This window comes from Rhinoderma darwinii, chromosome 4 (assembly GCF_050947455.1).
Source record: "Rhinoderma darwinii isolate aRhiDar2 chromosome 4, aRhiDar2.hap1, whole genome shotgun sequence".
Classification (NCBI taxonomy): Eukaryota; Metazoa; Chordata; class Amphibia; order Anura; family Rhinodermatidae; genus Rhinoderma; species Rhinoderma darwinii.
In genome coordinates, this window is record NC_134690.1 from 19270060 (window position 1) to 19294301 (window position 24242).

General features: G+C 38.1%; 1 protein-coding gene across 1 annotated transcript; it reads left to right on the plus strand.

Moving 5' to 3' along the window:
* Positions 1–1227: 1227 nt before the first annotated feature.
* Positions 1228–23635, plus strand: XKR5 (XK related 5). Its single transcript, XM_075863809.1, has 7 exons — positions 1228–1353; positions 14320–14503; positions 15431–15618; positions 15865–16074; positions 16693–16862; positions 18787–18898; positions 20600–23635. The coding sequence occupies exons 1-7, from the start codon at positions 1281–1283 to the stop codon at positions 21688–21690; spliced, it is 2028 nt and encodes a 675-aa protein (XP_075719924.1). The 5' UTR covers positions 1228–1280; the 3' UTR covers positions 21691–23635.
* The last annotated feature ends 607 nt before the right edge of the window (positions 23636–24242 follow it).

The following is a 24242-nucleotide window of genomic DNA, read 5'->3' on the forward strand; positions in this document are numbered from 1 at the left end:
ATGTACAGTACTATTATAACATGGGATATATATAATGTACAGTACTATTATAACATGAGAGATATATAATGTACAGTACTATTATAACATGAGATATATAATGTACAGTACTATTATAACATGAGATATATAATGTACAGTACTATTATAACATGAGATATATAATGTACAGTACTATTATAACATGAGAGATATATAATGTACAGTACTATTATAACATGGGATATATATAATGTACAGTACTATTATAACATGAGATATATATATAATGTACAGTACTATTATAACATGAGATATATATAATGTACAGTACTATTATAACATGAGATATATAATGTACAGTACTATTATAACATGAGATATATAATGTACAGTACTATTATAACATGAGATATATATATAATGTATAGTACTATTATAACATGAGATATATATATATAATGTACAGTACTATTATAACATGAGATATATATAATGTACAGTACTATTATAACATGAGATATATAATGTACAGTACTATTATAACATGGGATATATATAATGTACAGTACTATTATAACATGAGAGATATATAATGTACAGTACTATTATAACATGAGATATATAATGTACAGTACTATTATAACATGAGATATATAATGTACAGTACTATTATAACATGAGATATATAATGTACAGTACTATTATAACATGAGAGATATATAATGTACAGTACTATTATAACATGAGATATATATAATGTACAGTACTATTATAACATGAGATATATAATGTACAGTACTATTATAACATGAGATATATAATGTACAGTACTATTATAACATGAGAGATATATAATGTACAGTACTATTATAACATGAGAGATATATAATGTACAGTACTATTATAACATGATATATATATATATAATGTACAGTACTATTATAACATGAGAGATATCGTGTACTATCACTGAGAAAACACTGTAGAACGCGCTTTATAGGCGGGTTCTACACCTGAGAGGCGGAGCTAAGCACAATGACTGGCTGCGGGGAGGACATGGGGGGGGGGTTTGTTACAGAGGGCGGGATCAGCGCCTGGAGTGACGGTGAGAGTCCATGAATTATGCTTGGGAGGGGCGGGGTCAGTGCAGTGAGTGGCAGGCTGAATAAACAGTTCAGCGTGTTAGGGGCGGGGCGCTCGCTGTGAGGAGGGGCGGAGTCAGCAGCGTGAGTGGCGGGATAGCGGGAAAGCGGTAAATACGGATCCCGACTCCGGTTCCAGGGCCCGGCGGGAGAAGGATGGTGGCGGCCGGGGGTATAGGCTGGTTCGCGGCAGTCTCTCTCCTCCTGTACTTGGCAGAGCGGGCGGCGGGTGAGTACATTACTTGTCTCTGCTGCTCTTAGTCGGTTCATGGCATTCTGCACCCGGTGATTTCGTGTTTATCACTCCGCTTTACGACCCCCTCTACTGCCCCAGCATACCGCCCCCTGGTGCTTCTCGCCTGCCACCGTGCTCACACCCATCCCCCGAGCTGGTACTGAATCTGCTCATGTCCGTCCATAGCTGGGTGATATCCTAGACAGAATCCCGTGTCATGCCCCGCCCCTTATTACCGTGGGTCGTGTCATGCCCCGCCCCTTATTATTCTCGGACGTCTCATGCCCGCCCCTTATTACCCTGGGTCATGGAGAGAGGTGGCCAGGTCACCGTGTGTAGACAGGGCGGGCAGCAACAGGTTGGGTATAAAACATACATATCTCTGATACAGAACACTTCAGTTTTGCCTGGGTTACCCTGTAACATGGAGCTTCATGATGGAGATGCCCTTTAAGTGACCTACCTGCCAGCAGGGGGTGCTGCGGTGACAGATGGCATCAGTTAAAGTTATATTTTACCTGTTATGTCCAATCACTAAATAATAGGCACCCAATGATCTGTAGCTCACATTTTAAAGTCAAATGCAAAATCTCTGTTTGCCAACAGTGAATGGGTACATTGTTCTTTACATCCATAGGATGGAAAAAGTGTACAGGCCTAACACATCTCACAGCTGAGGGTTTGTTACCATTGTATCCAGTCTAGACAATCTCTGCCCACCAATCTCCTGTCCTGGTAGTTTGTTACAATGTATCAGTCTGTTCACTTCTGGATACAAATGTAACAAACTTAATATTCGCTCTTTATTGGATTTTAACCTCGGAATATAAAGCACAAAGTTCCAATTCACTGACAGCAAGCAGGTAATATACGGAAACATAATGCAGAACTTATTATACAGCGATTACAGGGTAGAGATGATAATATCGGCTAGAACTACTTATGATTGATGAGTCTCTAGTTATATCGGCACCTGGGAAAGCTGGGTGACCGGCAATGGATTGTTATCCAGACTCCTGTGTAGCCATAACTTCCCTGCTGCACCAGCACTGGAGCGCCCCCGGATGATAATAGAAGTGTATTGCATGTTCCATTGTCCCCATCTCTCCATGCAGCAGTTTCCAGGCGTCATCGCTCGTCCCTCTCCACTTTCATGGACTCCGCAGCAGTCATTGTGATCCGGATCTCTGACCTCTCCCTGCTGCCGAGCTGCCCATACATTATAGATGAACCCGGCCATATAATCTCCAGACAGCAGGATAAAGTGACAGCCTGAGGTCACAAGAGGACGCTCTAATCCTGACTGTCACTCATAGCGAGACCTACAAGCCTGGGGGCAGCATTATAGTAGTTATATTCTTGTATATAGGGGGCAGTATTATAGTAGATATATTCTTGTATATAGGGGCAGTATTATAGTAGTTATATTCTTGTATATAGGAGCAGTATTATAGTAGTTATATTCTTGTATATAGGGGCAGTATTATAGTAGTTATATTCTTGTATATAGGGGGCAGTATTATAGTAGTTATATTCTTGTATATAGGAGGCAGTATTATAGTAGTTATATTCTTGTATATAGGAGCAGTATTATAGTAGTTATATTCTTGTACATAGAGGGCAGTATTATAGTAGTTATATTCTTGTATATAGGGGGCAGTATTATAGTAGTTATATTCTTGTATATAGGAGGCAGTATTATAGTAGTTATATTCTTGAATATAGGGGTAGTATTATAGTAGTTATATTCTTGTATATAGGGGGCAGCATTATAGTAGTTATATTCTTGTACATAGGGGCAGTATTATAGTAGTTATATTCTTGTATATAGGGGCAGTATTATAGTAGTTATATTCTTGTGTATAGGGGACAGTAATATAGTAGTTATATTCTTGTATATAGGGGCAGTATTATAGTAGTTATATTCTTGTATATAGGATCAGTATTATAGTAGTTATATTCTTGTATATAGGAGCAGTGTTATAGTAGTTATATTATTGTATATAGGGCGCAGTATTATAGTAGTTATATTCTTGTATATGGCGGGCAGTAATATAGTAGTTATATTCTTGTATATAGGGGCAGTATTATAGTAGTTATATTCTTGTATATAGGATCAGTATTATAGTAGTTATATTCTTGTGTATAGGAGGCAGTATTATAGTAGTTATATTCTTGTATATAGGAGGCAGTATTATAGTAGTTATATTCTTGCATATACGGGGCAGTATTATAGTAGTTATAGTCTTGTATATATGGCAGTATTATAGTAGTTATATTCTTATATATAGGAGCAGTATTATAGTAGTTATATTCTTGTATATAGGAGCAGTATTATAGTAGTTATAGTCTTGTATATAGGAGCAGTATTATAGTAGCTGTATTCTTGTATATAGGGGCAGTATTATAGTAGTTATATTATTGTATATAGGAGGCAGTATTATAGTAGTTATATTCTTGTATATAGAAGGCAGTATTATAGTAGTTATATTCTTTTAGATAGGAGGCAGTATTATAGTAGTTATATTCTTGTATATAGAGGGCAGTATTATAGTAGTTATATTCTTTTATATAGGGATCAGTATTATAGTAGTTATATTCCTGTATATAGGAGCAGTATTATAGTAGCTATATTCTTGTATATAGGAGACAGTATTATAGTAGTTATATTCTTGTATATAGGGGCAGTATTATAGTAGTTATATTCTTGTATATAGGGACAGTATTATAGTAGTTATATTCTTGTATATAGGGGCAGTATTATAGTAGTTATATTCTTGTATATAAGGAGCAGTATTATAGTAGTTATATTCTTGTATATAGGGGCAGTATTATAGTAGTTATATTCTTGTAGATAGGAGGCAGTATTATAGTAGTTATGTTCTTGTATATAAGGGCAGTATTATAGTAGTTATATTCTTGTAGATAGGAGGCAGTATTATAGTAGTTATGTTCTTGTATATAAGGGCAGTATTATAGTAGTTATATTCTTGTATATAGGAGCAGTATTATAGTAGTTATATTCTTGTATATAGGGGCAGTATTATAGTAGTTACATTCTTGTATATAGGGGCAGTATTATAGTAGTTATATTCTTGTATATAGGAGCAGTATTATAGTAGTTATATTCTTGTATATAGGAGCAGTATTATAGTAGTTATATTCTTGTATATAGAGGGCAGTATTATAGTAGTTATATTCTTGTATATAGGAGCAGTATTCTATTAGCTATATTCTTGTATATAGGAGACAGTATTATAGTAGTTATATTCTTGTATATAGGGGCAGTATTATAGTAGTTATATTCTTGTATATAGGGACAGTATTATAGTAGTTATATTCTTGTATATAGGGGCAGTATTATAGTAGTTATATTCTTGTATATAAGGAGCAGTATTATAGTAGTTATATTCTTGTATATAGGGGCAGTATTATAGTAGTTATATTCTTGTAGATAGGAGGCAGTATTATAGTAGTTATGTTCTTGTATATAAGGGCAGTATTATAGTAGTTATATTCTTGTATATAGGAGCAGTATGATAGTAGTTATATTCTTGTATATAGGGGCAGTATTATAGTAGTTATATTCTTGTATATAGGGGGGCAGTGTTATAGTAGTTATATTCTTGTATATAGGGGGCAGTATTATAGTAGTTATATTCTTGTATATAGGGGCAGCATTATAGTAGTTACATTCTTGTATATAGGGGCAGTATTATAGTAGTTATATTCTTGTATATAGGAGCAGTATTATAGTAGTTATATTCTTGTATATAGGAGCAGTATTATAGTAGTTATATTCTTGTATATGGGGGGCAGTATTATAGTAGTTATGTTCTTGTATATAGGGGGCAGTATTATAGTAGTTATATTCTTGTATATAGGGGCAGTATTATAGTAGTTATATTGTATATGGGGGCAGTATTATAGTTGTTATATTCTTGTATATAGGAGGCAGTATTATAGTTGTTATATTCTTGTATATAGGAGCAGTGTTATAGTAGTTATATTATTGTATATAGGGCGCAGTATTATAGTAGTTATATTCTTGTATATGGGGTGCAGTATTATAGTAGTTATGTTCTTGTATATAGGAGGCAGTATTATAGTAGTTATATTCTTGTATATAGGAGCAGTATTATAGTAGTTACATTCTTGTATATAGGGGCAGTATTATAGTAGTTACATTCTTGTATATAGGGACAGTATTATAGTAGTTATATTCTTGTATATAGGGGGCAGTAATATAGTAGTTATATTCTTGTATATAGGGGGCAGTATTATATAGTTCTATTCTTGTATATAGGAGCAGTATTATAGTAGTTATAGTCTTGTATATAGGGGGCAGTATTATAGTAGTTATATTCTTGTATATGGGGGGGCAGTATTATAGTAGTTATATTCTTGTATATAGGGGGCAGTATTATAGTAGTTATATTCTTGTACATAGGAGGCAGTATTATAGTAGTTATATTCTTGTATATAGGGGGCAGTATTATAGTAGTTATGTTCTTGTATATAGGAGGAAGTATTATAGTAGTTATATTCTTGTATATAGGGGCAGTATTATAGTAGTTATATTCTTGTATATAGGGGCAGTATTATAGTAGTTATATTCTTGTGTATAGGGGGCAGTATTATAGTAGTTATATTCTTGTATATAGGGGGCAGTATTAGGGCATGACCACACATGGCGGAATTCCTCCGCAACTGTCCGCATCAATGCCGCACAGAATCTGCGTTGCAGATTCTGCAGCGGATCTGCACAAAATGTGCAGAAAATTGATGCGGACTGGCCGCTGCGGACTGCAGGAAAAGTGCTTCTCTTCTCCCTATCAGTGCAGGATAGAGAGAAGGGACAGCACTTTCCCTAGTGAAAGTCAAAGAAATTCATACTTACCGCCCGTTGTCTTGGTGACGCGTCCCTCTTTCGGCATCCGGCCCGACCTCCCTGGATGACGCTCCAGTCCATGTGACCGCTGCAGCCTGTGCTTGGCCTGTGATTGGCTGCAGCCGTCACTTACACTGAAACGTCATCCTGGGAGGCCGGACTGTAGACAGACGCAGGGAGTTCTCGGTAAGTATGAACTTATATTTTTTTTTACAGATACATGTATATTGAGATCGGTAGTCACTGTCCCGGGTGCAGAAACAGTTACTGCCGATCGCGTAACTCTTTCAGCACCCTGGACAGTGACTATTTACAGACGTCTCCTAGCAACGCTCCCGTCATTACGGGAGCCCCATTGACTTCCTCAGTCTGGCTGTAGACCTAGAAATACATAGGTCCAGCCAGAATGAAGAAATGTCATGGTAGTAAAAACAATACGCTCCGCAGCACACATAAGATCTGCGGACTTCATTGCGGAATTTTGACTCTCCATTGAAGTCAATGGAGAAATTCCGCCATGAGTCCGCAACCAGTCCGCCACTGCTCCGCAACAGACAGAGCATGCTGCGGACACCAAATTCCGCTCCGCAGCCTATGCTCCGCAGCGGAATTGTACGCATCGTGTAAACGAACACTGCTAAATTAAAGTGAAAGTCAATGGAGAAACGGCTCCGCTGCGGATTAACGCTGCGGAGTGTCCGCAGCGGAATTTAAGTGAAATTCCGCCATGTGTGAACCCGCCCTTATAGTAGTTATATTCTTGTACTTTGGGGGCAGTATTATAGTAGTTATATTCTTGTATATAGGAACAGTATTATAGTAGTTATATTCTTGTATATAGGGGCAGTTTTATAGTAGTTATATTCTTGTATATAGAGGGCAGTATTATAGTAGTTATATTCTTGAATATAGGGGCAGTATTATAGTAGTTATATTCTTGTATATAGGGGTAGTATTATAGTAGTTATAATATTGTATATAGGGGCAGTATTATAGTAGTTATATTCTTGTATATAGGGGCAGTATTATAGTAGTTATATTCTTTTAGATAGGAGGCAGTATTATAGTAGTTATATTCTTGTAGATAGGAGGCAGTATTATAGTAGTTATATTCTTGTAGATAGGAGGCAGTATTACAGTAGTTATGTTCTTGTATATAGGGGGCAGTATTATAGTAGTTATATTCTTTTAGATAGGAGGCAGTATTATTGTAGTTATATTCTTGTATATAGGGGCAGTATTATAGTAGTTATATTCTTGTAGATAGGAGGCAGTATTATAGTAGTTATGTTCTTGTATATAAGGGCAGTATTATAGTAGTTATATTCTTGTATATAGGAGCAGTATGATAGTAGTTATATTCTTGTATATGGGGGGCAGTATTATAGTAGTTATGTTCTTGTATATAGGAGGCAGTATTATAGTAGTTATATTCTTGTATATAGGAGCAGTATTATAGTAGTTACATTCTTGTATATAGGGGCAGTATTATAGTAGTTACATTCTGGTATATAGGGACAGTATTATAGTAGTTATATTCTTGTATATAGGGGGCAGTAATATAGTAGTTATATTCTTGTATATAGGGGGCAGTATTATATAGTTCTATTCTTGTATATAGGAGCAGTATTATAGTAGTTATAGTCTTGTATATAGGGGGCAGTATTATAGTAGTTATATTCTTGTATATGGGGGGGCAGTATTATAGTAGTTATATTCTTGTATATAGGGGGCAGTATTATAGTAGTTATATTCTTGTACATAGGAGGCAGTATTATAGTAGTTATTTTCTTGTATATAGGGGGCAGTATTATAGTAGTTATGTTCTTGTATATAGGAGGAAGTATTATAGTAGTTATATTCTTGTATATAGGGGCAGTATTATAGTAGTTATATTCTTGTATATAGGGGCAGTATTATAGTAGTTATATTCTTGTGTATAGGGGGCAGTATTATAGTAGTTATATTCTTGTACTTTGGGGGCAGTATTATAGTAGTTATATTCTTGTACTTTGGGGGCAGTATTATAGTAGTTATATTCTTGTATATAGGAACAGTATTATAGTAGTTATATTCTTGTATATAGGGGCAGTTTTATAGTAGTTATATTCTTGTATATAGAGGGCAGTATTATAGTAGTTATATTCTTGAATATAGGGGCAGTATTATAGTAGTTATATTCTTGTATATAGGGGTAGTATTATAGTAGTTATAATATTGTATATAGGGGCAGTATTATAGTAGTTATATTCTTGTATATAGGGGCAGTATTATAGTAGTTATATTCTTTTAGATAGGAGGCAGTATTATAGTAGTTATATTCTTGTAGATAGGAGGCAGTATTATAGTAGTTATATTCTTGTAGATAGGAGGCCGTATTACAGTAGTTATGTTCTTGTATATAGGGGGCAGTATTATAGTAGTTATATTCTTTTAGATAGGAGGCAGTATTATAGTAGTTATATTCTTGTATATAGGGGCAGTATTATAGTAGTTATATTCTTGTAGATAGGAGGCAGTATTATAGTAGTTATGTTCTTGTATATAAGGGCAGTATTATAGTAGTTATATTCTTGTATATAGGAGCAGTATGATAGTAGTTATATTCTTGTATATGGGGGGCAGTATTATAGTAGTTATGTTCTTGTATATAGGAGGCAGTATTATAGTAGTTATATTCTTGTATATAGGAGCAGTATTATAGTAGTTACATTCTTGTATATAGGGGCAGTATTATAGTAGTTACATTCTGGTATATAGGGACAGTATTATAGTAGTTATATTCTTGTATATAGGGGGCAGTAATATAGTAGTTATATTCTTGTATATAGGGGGCAGTATTATATAGTTCTATTCTTGTATATAGGAGCAGTATTATAGTAGTTATAGTCTTGTATATAGGGGGCAGTATTATAGTAGTTATATTCTTGTATATGGGGGGGCAGTATTATAGTAGTTATATTCTTGTATATAGGGGGCAGTATTATAGTAGTTATATTCTTGTACATAGGAGGCAGTATTATAGTAGTTATTTTCTTGTATATAGGGGGCAGTATTATAGTAGTTATGTTCTTGTATATAGGAGGAAGTATTATAGTAGTTATATTCTTGTATATAGGGGCAGTATTATAGTAGTTATATTCTTGTATATAGGGGCAGTATTATAGTAGTTATATTCTTGTGTATAGGGGGCAGTATTATAGTAGTTATATTCTTGTACTTTGGGGGCAGTATTATAGTAGTTATATTCTTGTACTTTGGGGGCAGTATTATAGTAGTTATATTCTTGTATATAGGAACAGTATTATAGTAGTTATATTCTTGTATATAGGGGCAGTTTTATAGTAGTTATATTCTTGTATATAGAGGGCAGTATTATAGTAGTTATATTCTTGAATATAGGGGCAGTATTATAGTAGTTATATTCTTGTATATAGGGGTAGTATTATAGTAGGTATAATATTGTATATAGGGGCAGTATTATAGTAGTTATATTCTTGTATATAGGGGCAGTATTATAGTAGTTATATTCTTTTAGATAGGAGGCAGTATTATAGTAGTTATATTATTGTATATAGGGAGCAGTATTATAGTAGTTATATTCTTGTATATAGGGGGCAGTATTATAGTAGTTATATTCTTGTATATAGGAGGCAGTATTATAGTAGTTATAGTCTTGTATACAGGGGCAGTATTATAGTAGTTATTTTCTTGTATATAGGGGGCAGTATTATAGTAGTTATATTCTTGTATATAGGGGGCAGTATTACAGTAGTTATATTCTTGTATATAGGGGCAGTATTATAGTAGTTATATTCTTGTATATAGGGGCAGTATTATAGTAGTTATATTCTTGTATATAGGGGCAGTATTATAGTATTATATTGTATATAGGGGCAGCATTATAGTAATTATATTCTTGTATATAGGAGGTAGTATTATAGTAGTTATATTCTTGTATATAGGGGGCAGTATTATAGTAGTTATATTCTTGTATATAGGGGCAGTATTATAGTAGTTACATTCTTGTGTATAGGGGCAGTATTATAGTAGTTATATTCTTGTATATAGGAGCAGTATTATAGTAGTTATATTCTTGTATATGGGGGGCAGTATTATAGTAGTTATGTTCTTGTATATAGGGTGCAGTATTATAGTAGTTATATTCTTGTATATAGGGGGCAGTATTATAGTAGTTATATTTGTATATGGGGGACAGTATTATAGTTGTTATATTCTTGTATATAGGAGGCAGTATTATAGTAGTTATATTCTTGTATATAGGAGCAGTGTTATAGTAGTTATATTATTGTATATAGGGCGCAGTATTATAGTAGTTATATTCTTGTATATTCAGTATTATAGTAGTTATGTTCTTGTATATAGGAGTCAGTATTATAGTAGTTATATTCTTGTATATTAGGGCAGTATTATAGTAGTTATATTCTTGTACATAGGGGCAGTATTATAGTAGTTATATTCTTGTATTATAGTAGTTATATTCTTGTATATAGGGGCAGTATTATAGTAGTTATATTCTTGTATATAGGAGCAGTATTATAGTAGTTACATTCTTGTATATAGGGGCAGTATTATAGTAGTTATATTCTTGTATATAGGAGCAGTATTATAGTAGATATATTCTTGTATATAGGGGGCAGTATTATAGTAGTTATATTCTTGTATATAGGGGGCAGTATTCTAGTAGTTATAATCTTGTATATAGCGGGCAGTATTCTAGTAGTTATAATCTTGTATATAGCAGCCCATATTCTAGTAGTTATATTCTTGTGTATATAGGAGCAGTATTATAGTAGTTATATTTTTGTACGTAGGGGGCAGTATTATAGTAGTTATATTCTTGTATATAGGAGAAGTATTATTGTAGTTATATTCTTGTTTATAGGGGCAGTATTATAGTAGTTATATTCTTGTATATAGGGGGCAGTATTATAGTAGTTATATTCTTGTATATAGGGGGCAGTATTATAGTAGTTATATTCTTGTATATAGGGGCAGTATTATAGTAGTTACATTCTTGTATATAGGGGCAGTATTATAGTCGTTATATTCTTGTATATAGGAGCAGTATTATAGTAGTTATATTCTTGTATATAGGGGCAGTATTATAGTAGTTATATTCTTGTATATAGGGGTAGTATTATAGTAGTTATATTCTTGTATATAGGAGCAGTATTATAGTAGTTATATTCTTGTATATGGGGGGGCAGTATTATAGTAGTTATGTTCTTGTATATAGGGGGCAGTATTATAGTAGTTATATTCTTGTATAGAGGGGCAGTATTATAGTAGTTATATTGTATATGGGGCAGTATTATAGTTGTTATATTCTTGTATATAGGAGGCAGTATTATAGTAGTTATATTCTTGTATATAGGAGCAGTGTTATAGTAGTTATATTATTGTATATAGGGCGCAGTATTATAGTAGTTATATTCTTGTATATGGGGGGCAGTATTATAGTAGTTATGTTCTTGTATATAGGAGGCAGTATTATAGTAGTTATATTCTTGTACATAGAGGGCAGTATTATAGTAGTTATATTCTTGTACATAGAGGGCAGTATTATAGTAGTTATATTCTTGTATATAGGGGGCAGTAGTATTGTAGTTATATTCTTGTATATAGGGGGCAGTAATATAGTAGTTATATTCTTGTATATAGGGGCAGTATTATAGTAGTTATATTCTTGTATATAGGATCAGTATTATAGTAGTTATATTCTTGTATATAGGAGCAGTGTTATAGTAGTTATATTATTGTATATAGGGCGCAGTGTTATAGTAGTTATATTCTTGTATATGGGGGGCAGTTTTATAGTAGTTATGTTCTTGTATATAGGAGGCCGTATTATAGTAGTTATATTCTTGTATATAGGAGCAGTATTATAGTAGTTACATTCTTGTACATAGAGGGCAGTATTATAGTAGTTATATTCTTGTACATAGAGGGCAGTATTATAGTAGTTATATTCTTGTATATAGGGGGCAGTAATATAGTAGTTATATTCTTGTATATAGGGGCAGTATTATAGTAGTTATATTCTTGTATATAGGATCAGTATTATAGTAGTTATATTCTTGTACATAGAGGCAGTATTATAGTAGTTATATTCTTGTATATAGGAGGCAGTATTATAGTAGTTATATTCTTGCATATACGGGGCAGTATTATAGTAGTTATAGTCTTGTATATATGGCAGTATTATAGTAGTTATATTCTTATATATAGGAGCAGTATTATAGTAGTTATATTCTTGTATATAGGAGCAGTATTATAGTAGTTATAGTCTTGTATATAGGAGCAGTATTATAGTAGCTGTATTCTTGTATATAGGGGCAGTATTATAGTAGTTATATTATTGTATATAGGAGGCAGTATTATAGTAGTTATATTCTTGTATATAGAAGGCAGTATTATAGTAGTTATATTCTTTTAGATAGGAGGCAGTATTATAGTAGTTATATTCTTGTATATAGAGGGCAGTATTATAGTAGTTATATTCTTGTATATAGGAGCAGTATTCTATTAGCTATATTCTTGTATATAGGAGACAGTATTATAGTAGTTATATTCTTGTATATAGGGGCAGTATTATAGTAGTTATATTCTTGTATATAGGGACAGTATTATAGTAGTTATATTCTTGTATATAGGGGCAGTATTATAGTAGTTATATTCTTGTATATAAGGAGCAGTATTATAGTAGTTATATTCTTGTATATGGGGGGCAGTATTATAGTAGTTATATTCTTGTATATAGGGGGCAGTATTATAGTAGTTATATTCTTGTATATAGGAGCAGTATTATAGTAGTTATATTCTTTTATATAGGAGCAGTATTATAGTAGTTATATTTTTGTACATAGGGGGCAGTATTATAGTAGTTATATTCTTGTATATAGGGGGCAGTATTATAGTAGTTATATTATTGTATATAGGGGGCAGTATATGCGTGTACAGGAGTACTTCCTGACCATTATATGATATTTATTTTCTAGCAGTTTCCTCTTCAGCAGGTTCTGTCTTTAAATTCTTAGTTTTCTCTGATCTAGTCGGCAGAGCCTGACTGCTTTCGTGTTTTGTATTCCCTACATACACAGAAGAGGAGAATCCTGCTTTCCCATCTTTCACTCATATATTGAAGCAGCAGCATGTGGGACATTATACAGCAGTAATTAGCAGTGTAGCTGTAAATCTGGCACTAGGGTGACATATAACACTTATTAGGAGCTGCAGCAGCGTCCCTGTGAGTGTCTCTTTTTCGCTATATTCCCCCCTCTCCATAGAATTCTATGGACAGCTGTAACCTCATTCCTCAGTAATCTGATAGACAAGACATCTTGAGGAGAGGGAGAAAGCAGTGAATTTAGAGTGAGTGAACATTTAGGAGATGGTGAAGGAGCCTGAAGTGGAGAAAGGCATTTTTCTCTAATAGGATACTTTACAAAGTTTCTTATATTTGCTTGTACTATTGATTTAGGCAAAGCTTGTTCGAAGTGCTCTACCTTTTTACAGGGGTTGTCCAGGCATGGGTGGGTATTTCATACTGATGACCCCACACCGATCAGTTGTTCCGGCTTCGTCTGTACGCCGGATGTTTTGCAGTGGTCGGTGCCGGAAGCAGATGACTTCCGTCAAAGTGTAACTGCTGTAGTGCAGCTCTGCTCCTATTCAAATGAGTAGGAGCAGAGCTGCAGCATGGCCGCTATACATGTATGGAGCCATCTGCTTCTGGCATGACCACTGCAGAACATCAAGTGTCAGGAGGCAGCCTTAACAGCTGATCGGTGAGGGGTCCAGTTGTCGGACCCCCACAGATCATATACTGATGACCTATCCTCTGGATAGGTTATCAATATGAACAACCTTCCCGTGCTGAAAAATTTCCTCAACGTTGTTGTTCCTTTCCTTCCCCTACTTCTCTTGGCAGCCAGTGCCTTCCTCAGCCAGGGGTGACAGCGCTGGGGGAATTACCTTGTTGCTTGTTTTGTAGGTCTACATTTGCGTTTACCCAATGGTCGTGTTTTGTTGTGTTTGGTTGGCAGAGTGCGCGGCGGTTGTACACTACTTCCTCACGGCACAGTTGCTTTGGGCAGGATGGACACTTGGATTGCTCCTCCCAGGCTGTCTCATCCAAGCGATCAGTTTTGTCTGGTTCCGGGCGGACGGGCACCAGCGATGCTTCACTCTGAGTCTGACTCACATCTTGCAGCTCGGGATCCTGAAACGGTATGTAGGCGGTGACCTCAGAAGTCGTTCAGCATGGCACCTGTGATATCATGGGTAGGACAGCCTAAAGCAATGGTCGGCATGTGCTGGGATCAGGTCTTATTCTATTCCATTCTTTCTATACACCATTTCATGACGCTTTTAGTTGGCCCTTATGCAGCCTATTTATTATGCCCGGACCACCCTCGATCCTACTGAAACAAACTTTGATCACCATAGGGTTGTATGTTTATCTAAATTCAATTCAGTAGAACCGCTGGAGGGTCAGTTATTACGCCCTTTATAAAGGCATACGTTTTATTAAAAAAATGATCAAAAAATGTATAGCAAATATGGAACTATAGAGAGGAGAGCAGGGACTATGCATTTCCTTGAAGCTGGGGTGACTCTGTGACTAGATGACAGCTCTATAGCTGCTAAAAATTGCTGCCATAACACAGCTCCCTCCTGGATCCAGCAACATGAAAAGTAAACACATCACGTGAGGTCTACACATCTGGATATGATGTACTATTGCTGACTTTGGATATTAGATAATCTGGTATGGGACATGCTTGACTATGATCTGGATGTTATGTTTTGGGGGCACCTTTGTATTTCTGATACAGAGATCCATAGTTCCTTCTCCTCTTCACACAAACATAATAAAAATTCTGTCTGCCTATAATTACCACTAGGGGGCGCTTAGTGCATTAGGATTTGTTATTGATTTCAATGGAACAATGTGCAGTGAGCTCCCCCTAGTGGTGACTGCAGGTAAGCACAATTTTATCTTTTAACTCTATGCTGTGTAAAGGGAAGCAGAGGATTTGCAGCTCTGTATCAGAAGAAACGACCTCTATAAATATAAATTATGACAATATCTTCATATCCGGCGCTGTCCTCCGTAGAACGCCATATTCCTAATTCGGGTCTTGTTTTCTTCAGTCACGTGGATTCTCTTCGTCTTGTTCTGGGGAAAAATGGAAAGACGGTGCGTGAGGAGCAGGAGCTGGTGATGAAGCAGGGAGACCTGTCGCTTCTCCGGCTGATAGAAGTCCTCCTACAGGCCCTGCCGCAACTACTACTGCAGACGTATATATACATGACCCTGGACTATGCTGATGTCTATGCAGGTTCGTTTTCTTATAGGGTGAGAGATCCAAGTCCCCTTCTTTTCTTCAGAGCCATAGTCCGATAATGAAGTTCTGCCTGCCTGCAGCCGCCACTAGGGGGCGCTAACTGAAGATAGCTGTATTATTGAATATAATAGAAGCTATACCATCCTGTATGCACTAAGTTCCCCCATATCTGCGGAGCTCCAACCCCTAGAAAGTATCAATAATAATAGCAATGAATAACTTTGTATATATGTTTTCCAGTTAGCAGTGCCTTGCTGTGTCTCCTGTCTCTCTCCTGGGCGCTGGTCTCCTTCAGTCACTTCCTATGTCTCCTAAGGCCTGGGCATCTGTGTTTACCATGGGCATCTGTGTTGTGCCAGCTACTGTGGCGGATGGGTATGATTGGCACCCGGGTGATGGCCCTGATCGTCTTTGCTAGAGTTTATCACTTCTGGGTGTTTGCTGTAGGAGGTGAGGGCTGATGTCAAACCTGTGTGCTACAGGGGACCCTGCTGATCATCACGTGATCCCCCCACAAGATCAGCACAATCGTCTCCTGAAATACTCTGTGCCGCTGGACCCAGCTCCTTCCACTATGTAAATCGAAGTCCGTAACCTCCTACTTGTCTCCATCCCTCTCCTCACTTCATAACATGTCACTATCTTTCACATATTCAGCACAATCCTATCCTGAAATACTCTGTACTGCTGGTTTCCATCTCCTTCCACTATGTAAATCTCAGTCTTTAACCTATGACTTCAAGGGTAACTAAACGTTCAACAAACTTCCGACATGCCGTTAGTCTGTAATCTCTCACGTAATCAGAACACTCCTCTCCTGAAATACTCTGTGATGCTGGGCCCAGCTCATTCCCATATATAACTCTTAGTCTGTTATCTCCCACTTGTCTCCATTCCCCTCTGCACTTGTCAACAGGTCACTAGATCCCACATGATAGTCACAGTCCTCTCCTGAAATACTCTGTGCTGCTGGGGACGCTGCTCCAGTCTACTGTCTCCTCTGCTCAGTATATATATATATTTGCCGTTGTTTAGTAGGATTGTATCTGACGCGGTGTCTCCCTGCAGGCGCTCACTGGCTGGTGATGTGTTTCTGGCTGGTGGCTCAGCAGACTGATGTTATCTCTACCCCTTGTTATTGGAGACTGTTCAATATCCTCCTTGGCGCGGTGTACGTCTTCTGCTTTATTAACGTCCGGGATGGGCCCTCCCGCTATCGCGTTGCCATCTTTTACGTGGTAAGGACATCAGATTCATCGAAATATTCCTTAAAGGGGTTTTCTAAAATGTTTGTAAGTAAAGATTAATCATTGTAGAATGGAAAGGTTTGCAGCTTTATAATATACTTTGTCTTCCAATTCCTCACCATTTTCAAGATAGTTGCTTGCTGTCAGTGAATTGGAGTGTGTCAACTGAACAGGGTATAAGGACATCATAGGGTCAGGACCCTTCCTTAGGCCCTGTTTACACAGCAGGGATAGTGGGCTGTTTATTTAAATGCCGTCACACGGCCGCAGTAAAAACAATAGACCCCTTGTAGATGGCACCCCCCCTGTAGATAGCGCCACTGTAGCTCCCTGTAGGAGTGGAATCCCTCTGGCTGGGGATTGCGCTCCTAGATGGTGCCCCTGACGTCACTGTCCATATATGGACAGTGACATCAGGGGCAACTCCTAAAGCAGCATCCCCGGCCAGAGGGATTCCACTCCTACAGGGAGCTACAGTGGCGCTATCTACAAGGGGGGTGCCATCTACAAGGGGGCTGTGTGTGGTGCTACCTACAAGGGGGCTGTGTGGGGCATTGAATTCATCTGTTTTTAAAATGGATGCAAAACAGGTTAAAAACGGAAACATGGCCCGGAACGGATGCAAAACGGCAGAGAAAAATGGACCAAAACAGATGTTTTTATCGGCTGACACTCGGGCCCTGTGGTGTGAATAGAGCCTTACCCAGAGCAGAGAGCCACCAATAGTCCCTCTCCCTCAGGTCAATAATTGATTCAGTATCGGGAACTTGTCGATTAATCGTTAACTGTCGACTTTTCTCGTGAATTCTTTGAGGAGGTTGTTCATGATAAAAACATGGCTGCTCTCTTCTAAAAACAGCGCCTCACCTGTCCCATGAATTTTGTGTGGTATTGCAGCTCAGCTTTTTTTAAGTGTATGGGACTAAGCTGCAATAGCATACAAAATCCATGGGACAGGTGAAGTGCTGTTTTTAGAAGAGAGCAGCCATATTTTTATTTTTGTACTTTTTTTTTACTTTTTTTTTTTTTTATCCTGGCCAACCCCCCTTTTAAATGCTGAAATGTTATCACAACAAACTAACAAATCATCAGTGCTGAGATGTGGGGGGCTGTTTGTTGAGGTCTACAAGCTGCTTTAGACCTTTATGGCTTTTAACCATTATGGTTATGACGAATCTCATTGACTTATAATTGTAGGTTTCCATTTTTTTTTCTGAACTAATTAAAAAGTAATAGGAACTTGATAAAACGAACCAGAACAGCAGAGCGTACATAGCTAAAGCTGCAGTACTAGACACCGCCACAACCAAATGTGAGGCGCTGTCCCTAGAGTTGGATCCCCAACGATCTGATATCCTAAGGATGGGCCATCAATTACAGTCCCGGAAAGTTTTTGCCTCCAGGACGCAATATATTTTTCTGTTTTTGCCTCACTGCAATCGGAGGTATAACTTTTTTTTTTTTTTTTGTTGCTGTTGCTGTGTCTTGTACTTTGCCTGTCAAGTCTTTTTTTTTAATCATTTTTCATACATATAAAAGAACTTTTTTTATTTTTCAGTTCTGTCATTTCTTTTCTCCAAACACTCGAATATTGTTGTTTTGGGTTGTAACAATTAAGTGAATTTTTTTTATTTTTTTGCTTTTTTTTTTTTTTTTGCATCCGGTTTTTTTGTTTTTTTTTGGATTTTTTTTCTTTCTTTTATTATAATGCATTAGAATATTTTTGCATTGCGGTCTGTACATGTATCTCAGGTTTGACCTAACAGGGATTGTTTCAGGACAGCCCTGGGGTCTTTTGTTAGCACTGGACGGGAGGGGGTTAATATACCTGTATTTTGGGTATAGCACAGTAAGTTGTGCATTGATATGGAATAAATATTCTACAATTGACATTGTCCCTTGTATCATCCCTCAGATCATGTTATTAGAAAACTGTATTCTGCTGCTGCTGGCCACAGATTTCCTGAAGGGGGCAGTGTGGAGCAATGTGAAGCTGTCAGTGGCTGTCATGTCAGGCTTTCTCATCGGTGAGTGGATGAATGATCAGATCAGCTTCATAGAGATTCATAATGGATTCTGCCTTGTTACCAGCGGAACCGACTTGCAGCTTCATATCAATGGAGTTCAGTGTAAGAGACTGAACCGCAAAGCTTTATTTCATGATTACTGGAAACCGTGTAATTGAAGACGCGTTCAAATTGCCGTAACAAATGATCATTTTCAGATTGTAAATTGCATCGTAAATTTTTAAAGTGACCGTGGATTTACATTCGTTTTACATATAAAGATAAATATCTGCAAATGTCAAATCCGGCCTCTGTGTTATTAGATCTTTATTACGCTTTGGGTACTGTTCAGTTTACTTAGACTTTGTGCAGTGAAACAATCAGCAAGCTGCTGTTTACATATTATTATGTTTATTTTTTGAGTCTCTTTTACTTGTATCCATGTCCCGGGCCAGAATTCCCATTTAGGTTCTGTAGGCATATGCCTATGGGTGGCTGTGCGTGCCTGGCAAGGGCAGTCTGTGACCGCCTCTGCCCTTCAGAGATGGTGCCCACGGCTGGCAGATAATGACCGCTCTTTATGCTCCTCCTGCATTAATCTCTGTTCCCTGAGCAGTTACAGGAGGCTTCATGTAGTAGCTGGATTAGGCTGCTCACAAGAAGCTGCCTGCCAGTAGAGGGCTCATCGCATCTGGGTGATAGGGGGCCTACTGTTACTAATGGAGGATGGGGTGGGAGGCCCTCCTGTGTGCACTGGTTAAACGTCAAGGCTACTTCTGTGGCTACTGAAGGAAAGCGGCACTTCTAAGACTATTAGGGGGTGAGAAGGTGGCTCTGCTTTGATTATTGGGGATAAGGAGTTGGCTCTGCTTTGACTACTGAGCGAATGGGTCACTGCTAAGACTATTGGGGGTGAGGAGGGGGCTCTGCTTTGGCTTTTGGGGATGAGTGGGCTCTGCTGTGACTACTGAGGGAATGGGGCACTACTAGGACCATTGGGGATGAGGAGGTGGCTCTGCTGTGACTACTGAGGGAATAGGACACTACTAGGACTATTGGGGGATGAAGAGGTGGCTCTGCTGTGACTATTGAGGATGACAACTGGACCCTGCTGTGACCATTGGATGGGATAAGGGGGGTTATTTGCTGTGACTACTGAGGGAATTGTTCACTACTAAGACTAGTTGGAAATGAGAAGCTGATTCTGCTGTGACCATTGGGAATGAGAAGGGGGCTTTGCTTTGACTATTGAGAGAGAAGGGGATCTGCTGTGACCATTGGGGGATGTGGGGGCTTTGTTGTGACTATGCGGAGAAGAGGAAATTGGTAACACTGCTGTTCCTACTGGGGGAACATCAGCACAATGTATTAAATGGTCGGGCATGTTGAAATCCATCATGCTCATTCCATGTCAGGAGGCCCCCCATATGTTTATGACCAGCTCAGGGCATCAAATAGAGGTCTGTGAGTTTTTTTTTTTGTTTTTTTTTAAAGGTTTTGGAGAGTAGTAGTAATATGTATGGGATGTGGTAGTGAATAATAGTGGACGGTAGTGGCACAGCGGAAGACAGACTAGAATGCGCAGACTGGCCACTAGTCCTCTCCCGGATAGTATTAGCCAATCTGTCAAATTATCTAAAAATAAATGTCGTTTGTTTTTATTTCAGTTTTCTTTCGGTCCATTCATTTTGTGCTAATTGTGCTTTTTATCCTGATTCACAGGCTGTGCCGCCTTAATTATATATTACACCCTCCTGCACCCCAAATCAACAGAAATCTCTCAAAGCTTCAAAAAAACGGGATCGTCCGGTCATGATAGAGAAGAGGAGTCTGGTTACTCCTTCAAATGGTGGAATAAAACTTCTCAAAAAGAGGCTTCAGACGATGCATTTCCAGGAGAGAACTTCAGTCCAGACCAGGAAATGGTTGATCAAGAAGATCTCCCGTGGAGTAAGGTTGCCGAAAAACACCATCGCCTGCTTCTTCTGAAGCTAGCCATGAAGACCGGAAACCTTTCAAAGATCAACGCTGCCTTCGGGGATGGTGGCATTGGAGGCCTTTTCACTCTTTATGGTGCAGCAGATGCCCAGGATCCTCTGGTTAAGAACAATAGTTTATCAGAAGACCGTAGTAAAGGTGGCTTTTCGATGTCTGAATCCTGGCATAGGGGTAAAACACCAGAAGACGTTGGCCAAGGAGGCAAGTTTGGTCCACAAGAATCTTCCACTTATGCTAGTCTTCAAGACTTTCTAGTGAAAGAGGGTCCGATTGATAACTTCTCGGAGCAACCACCAGGAAGAACATTATCAGAGGTTGCCACCACTTGCTCTCCTAGCAATGGGATGATTGGGAGTGGCACACTGTACTTCAGTGCCCATTCAGATGGTGTAATACCATCCGGCAATGGGACAGTGTGCATTGTAGAGGTCCCCAAGAAAGCTTTGATTGACAACTCCATAAAAGACCTTGAACCAATCGAAAACAAAGATCTTCCGATTATGTGCGTCAGCCCTATTCTTAGCCTGCCTACCAATAGCAACTTCCACAGAAGCATTGCAGAAGACATGGGAAGTCTATGTGAAGAGTCAGAGCTGACCAATGATGACTCTGGAATTACAGAGTCTTCAGGGACAAGAGTCTACCACGTATTATCTACTGGGGTTCTCCCTCCTTCCGTGAAAGGAAGACTTATCCAAGAAGAACAACCTTGTTTTACGTCAACTCCAAAACCTCAAGCCACAGCTGTAGATGTAGGACCAAGGGAGGAGACCAAAGCCAGGAGAAGGCTTGAACATTTGATCGTGAGAACTTAGATCACACGCATTGTTTTCTGAAGAAATTATGGGTCACTAGACAAAACACCATTTCTGATTTAATGGGTACAACGGATTAACTATCCTCTTTAATGGTTCTCGATGGTGGTTCCTGTGTTGGATTAAAGGTTTCCAGTTCTTAATGTACAGTATAGATGGCACATTGCCGGTCAAGTAAATGACCAAACGCAGTATTCGAAGATTCCCAAACTTTATTGCTTATTCGGTATAGCCCTGGTAGTCTAGGCTGGTTCCTGAGTAATGTCTCCTCTCCATGTTGACCAGAACATGATAGAACAACGCAACCATCATGGAGATGTCGCGTATCCGATATAAATCACGACAAGAATGTATGTTGGGATATATATGTAGGGCTATTGCTCTACTCTGTCTTATTTTGTGGGGTTCCTGTATGTGGTTCTGTATCATGCTGAGGAATATGGTTTTCTCATGTTCTTCTATAAGGTTGTTGAGGGGTTTTTGGGATATAACCGGGAATTTCACGCGTTGTCACCTTTTTTTATTTTTGTATAGCCTAATTCTCAGGCTGCTCTTTTATGAATGAAACAGGTGCACTTTAAGAAGGGAGCGGGCCATGATGACCCTAAAGTGTTAAACTGAGGTACTCTAAGAGTAACCACTGCAGTCTCTTTCTGTGTGCGGCTTCTCCTGTCCAGCTGGGTGGAGGATGGCCATATCCGGCTGCAACTCTCCTCTTCCTGTCAGCATCACCAAGAGCCTTCTTGGAGATGTTTATTGGAGGAGAGACCAACTGTTAGTGGCTGCCCTTCAAGACAGTAGGATGGGTGTAGCAGGATACTTAGCGTCTGGTTTGAGGTCTTTTCAACACGTGAAACTCCAGGCTAATTTTTAAGATGAGTAAAATGGACCTCCAAGGATAACAACTCTGTTCTCTCAAATGCAAGTTCCCAATGGGCTCTGTTTTCTATGGGCCCCTAACAGGGAAAGCCATAACAAAATGTTTGCATGTTACTGGGCTGTACAGCAGAAGTTGTCAGAACCGCGCCCCCTTCTCTGACACCACTTCCTGCTTTGCAGCTATTGGCTGAAGCTCCACCTCACAAACTTCCTGCTCTGCTCGCCCCCTGCCTGCACTCTGCACGTACTACTGGTAACATTAAGGGCACTCTGCTCAATATTACTTGGACCTGAAAGCCGAGGGAAGTAGCTGAAAGGCCGCCGAGTTTCAGTATTATCAGTGTTATTTGTAGGTGACGGGCAGAACAGGAAGTCTGTGTATGTATCTTCAGCCAATCACCTCAGAACAGGAAGTGATCTCAGAGAAGGGGGCTTCGTTTTTGGGAACATTCATCAGTAGTTTGGTCCTTGTCTGTAGTGCTCCCCGTCACAGCGCTGACTATTCATGTCCTAGTAGACGTATGACTTGGCACAAGGACTTAAATAATCACCACCTTGTTCCTCCTCTCGCAGCAATTCGGTGCTCCCCCTTCTCCCTGTCTTTTTGATGCCTTGGCACTTGCCCAGTAATGACTGAGACAATAGACTTGTCTACCAGAATATATTCACCTTATTTAACCCCTCCAATGCTGATTATGGTGCTAACAAACGTGCTTTTGTCATTGCCAGCCCGCCCCCCGGCATTGGGATTGCCAGGTCCCCACAAAGGCCTTCAGGGCTTTCCTGAAATACTGCATGTATGACCTAACAGATGTCTGTGCACAGATAGTAATATAATATATACAATTATGACCAGACATTAGTTTTTAATGTACTTAGAAACTAAAATTATTTTTGGGGTGGAATGGTGGAAAAAAAAAGGATTCCTCCATTGTTTTTTGGGTTTCGTTAAAAAAGATATTTAAAAACGAAGTCTCCTAATGGGACTAATTTTTTATTTTTAAATAAATGGAGTTTGTTAAGGCATAACGACACGAAAGAAACAAAAAATAAACGTGATTTTTTTTATTTTTTATTTTTTTAACACCTCCCCGAAACTTGACATAACTGTATGTCTTGGCTGCGAAGGGGGAGCATGTAGCGGGCTCACAGGCTGAGCCATACTCGGCGGGTGACGGCTGTGTGTTATAGCTGACGGTTCACTGTAACGGCCGGGATTGGACAGAACTCTGATCCCGGCCGTTTAAAAGTTTAAAGTTTTTAGTAATGTAAAAAAAAAATCTTGCCCATTTTCCACCTAAAGTAATAAAAAAAATTAAAATAAGCATAATTGGTATCGCTGAGTTCGTAAAACTCCAAACTATTACAATATAACAAACATTATTTAACCCTCCGGGTGAACGCTGTCAAATAAAATAACAATTTTTTATTTGTCACCTTAGAACCCAAAATTTTTTATAAAGTGATCAAAAAGTTGTATGTACCCAAACATAGTACTAATAAAAACGACTGCTTGTCCCGCAAAATGCAAGCGCTCGTACCGCTCCAATGATGGAAAAATAAGTGATCTCTTTGTAAAAGTAGGAAAACGCAAGAAAAGTCTAAATTTGGAATTGCCGTAATCGTATTGACCTGCAGAATAAACATGTCCTCTTTATAACACGGTGAACGCC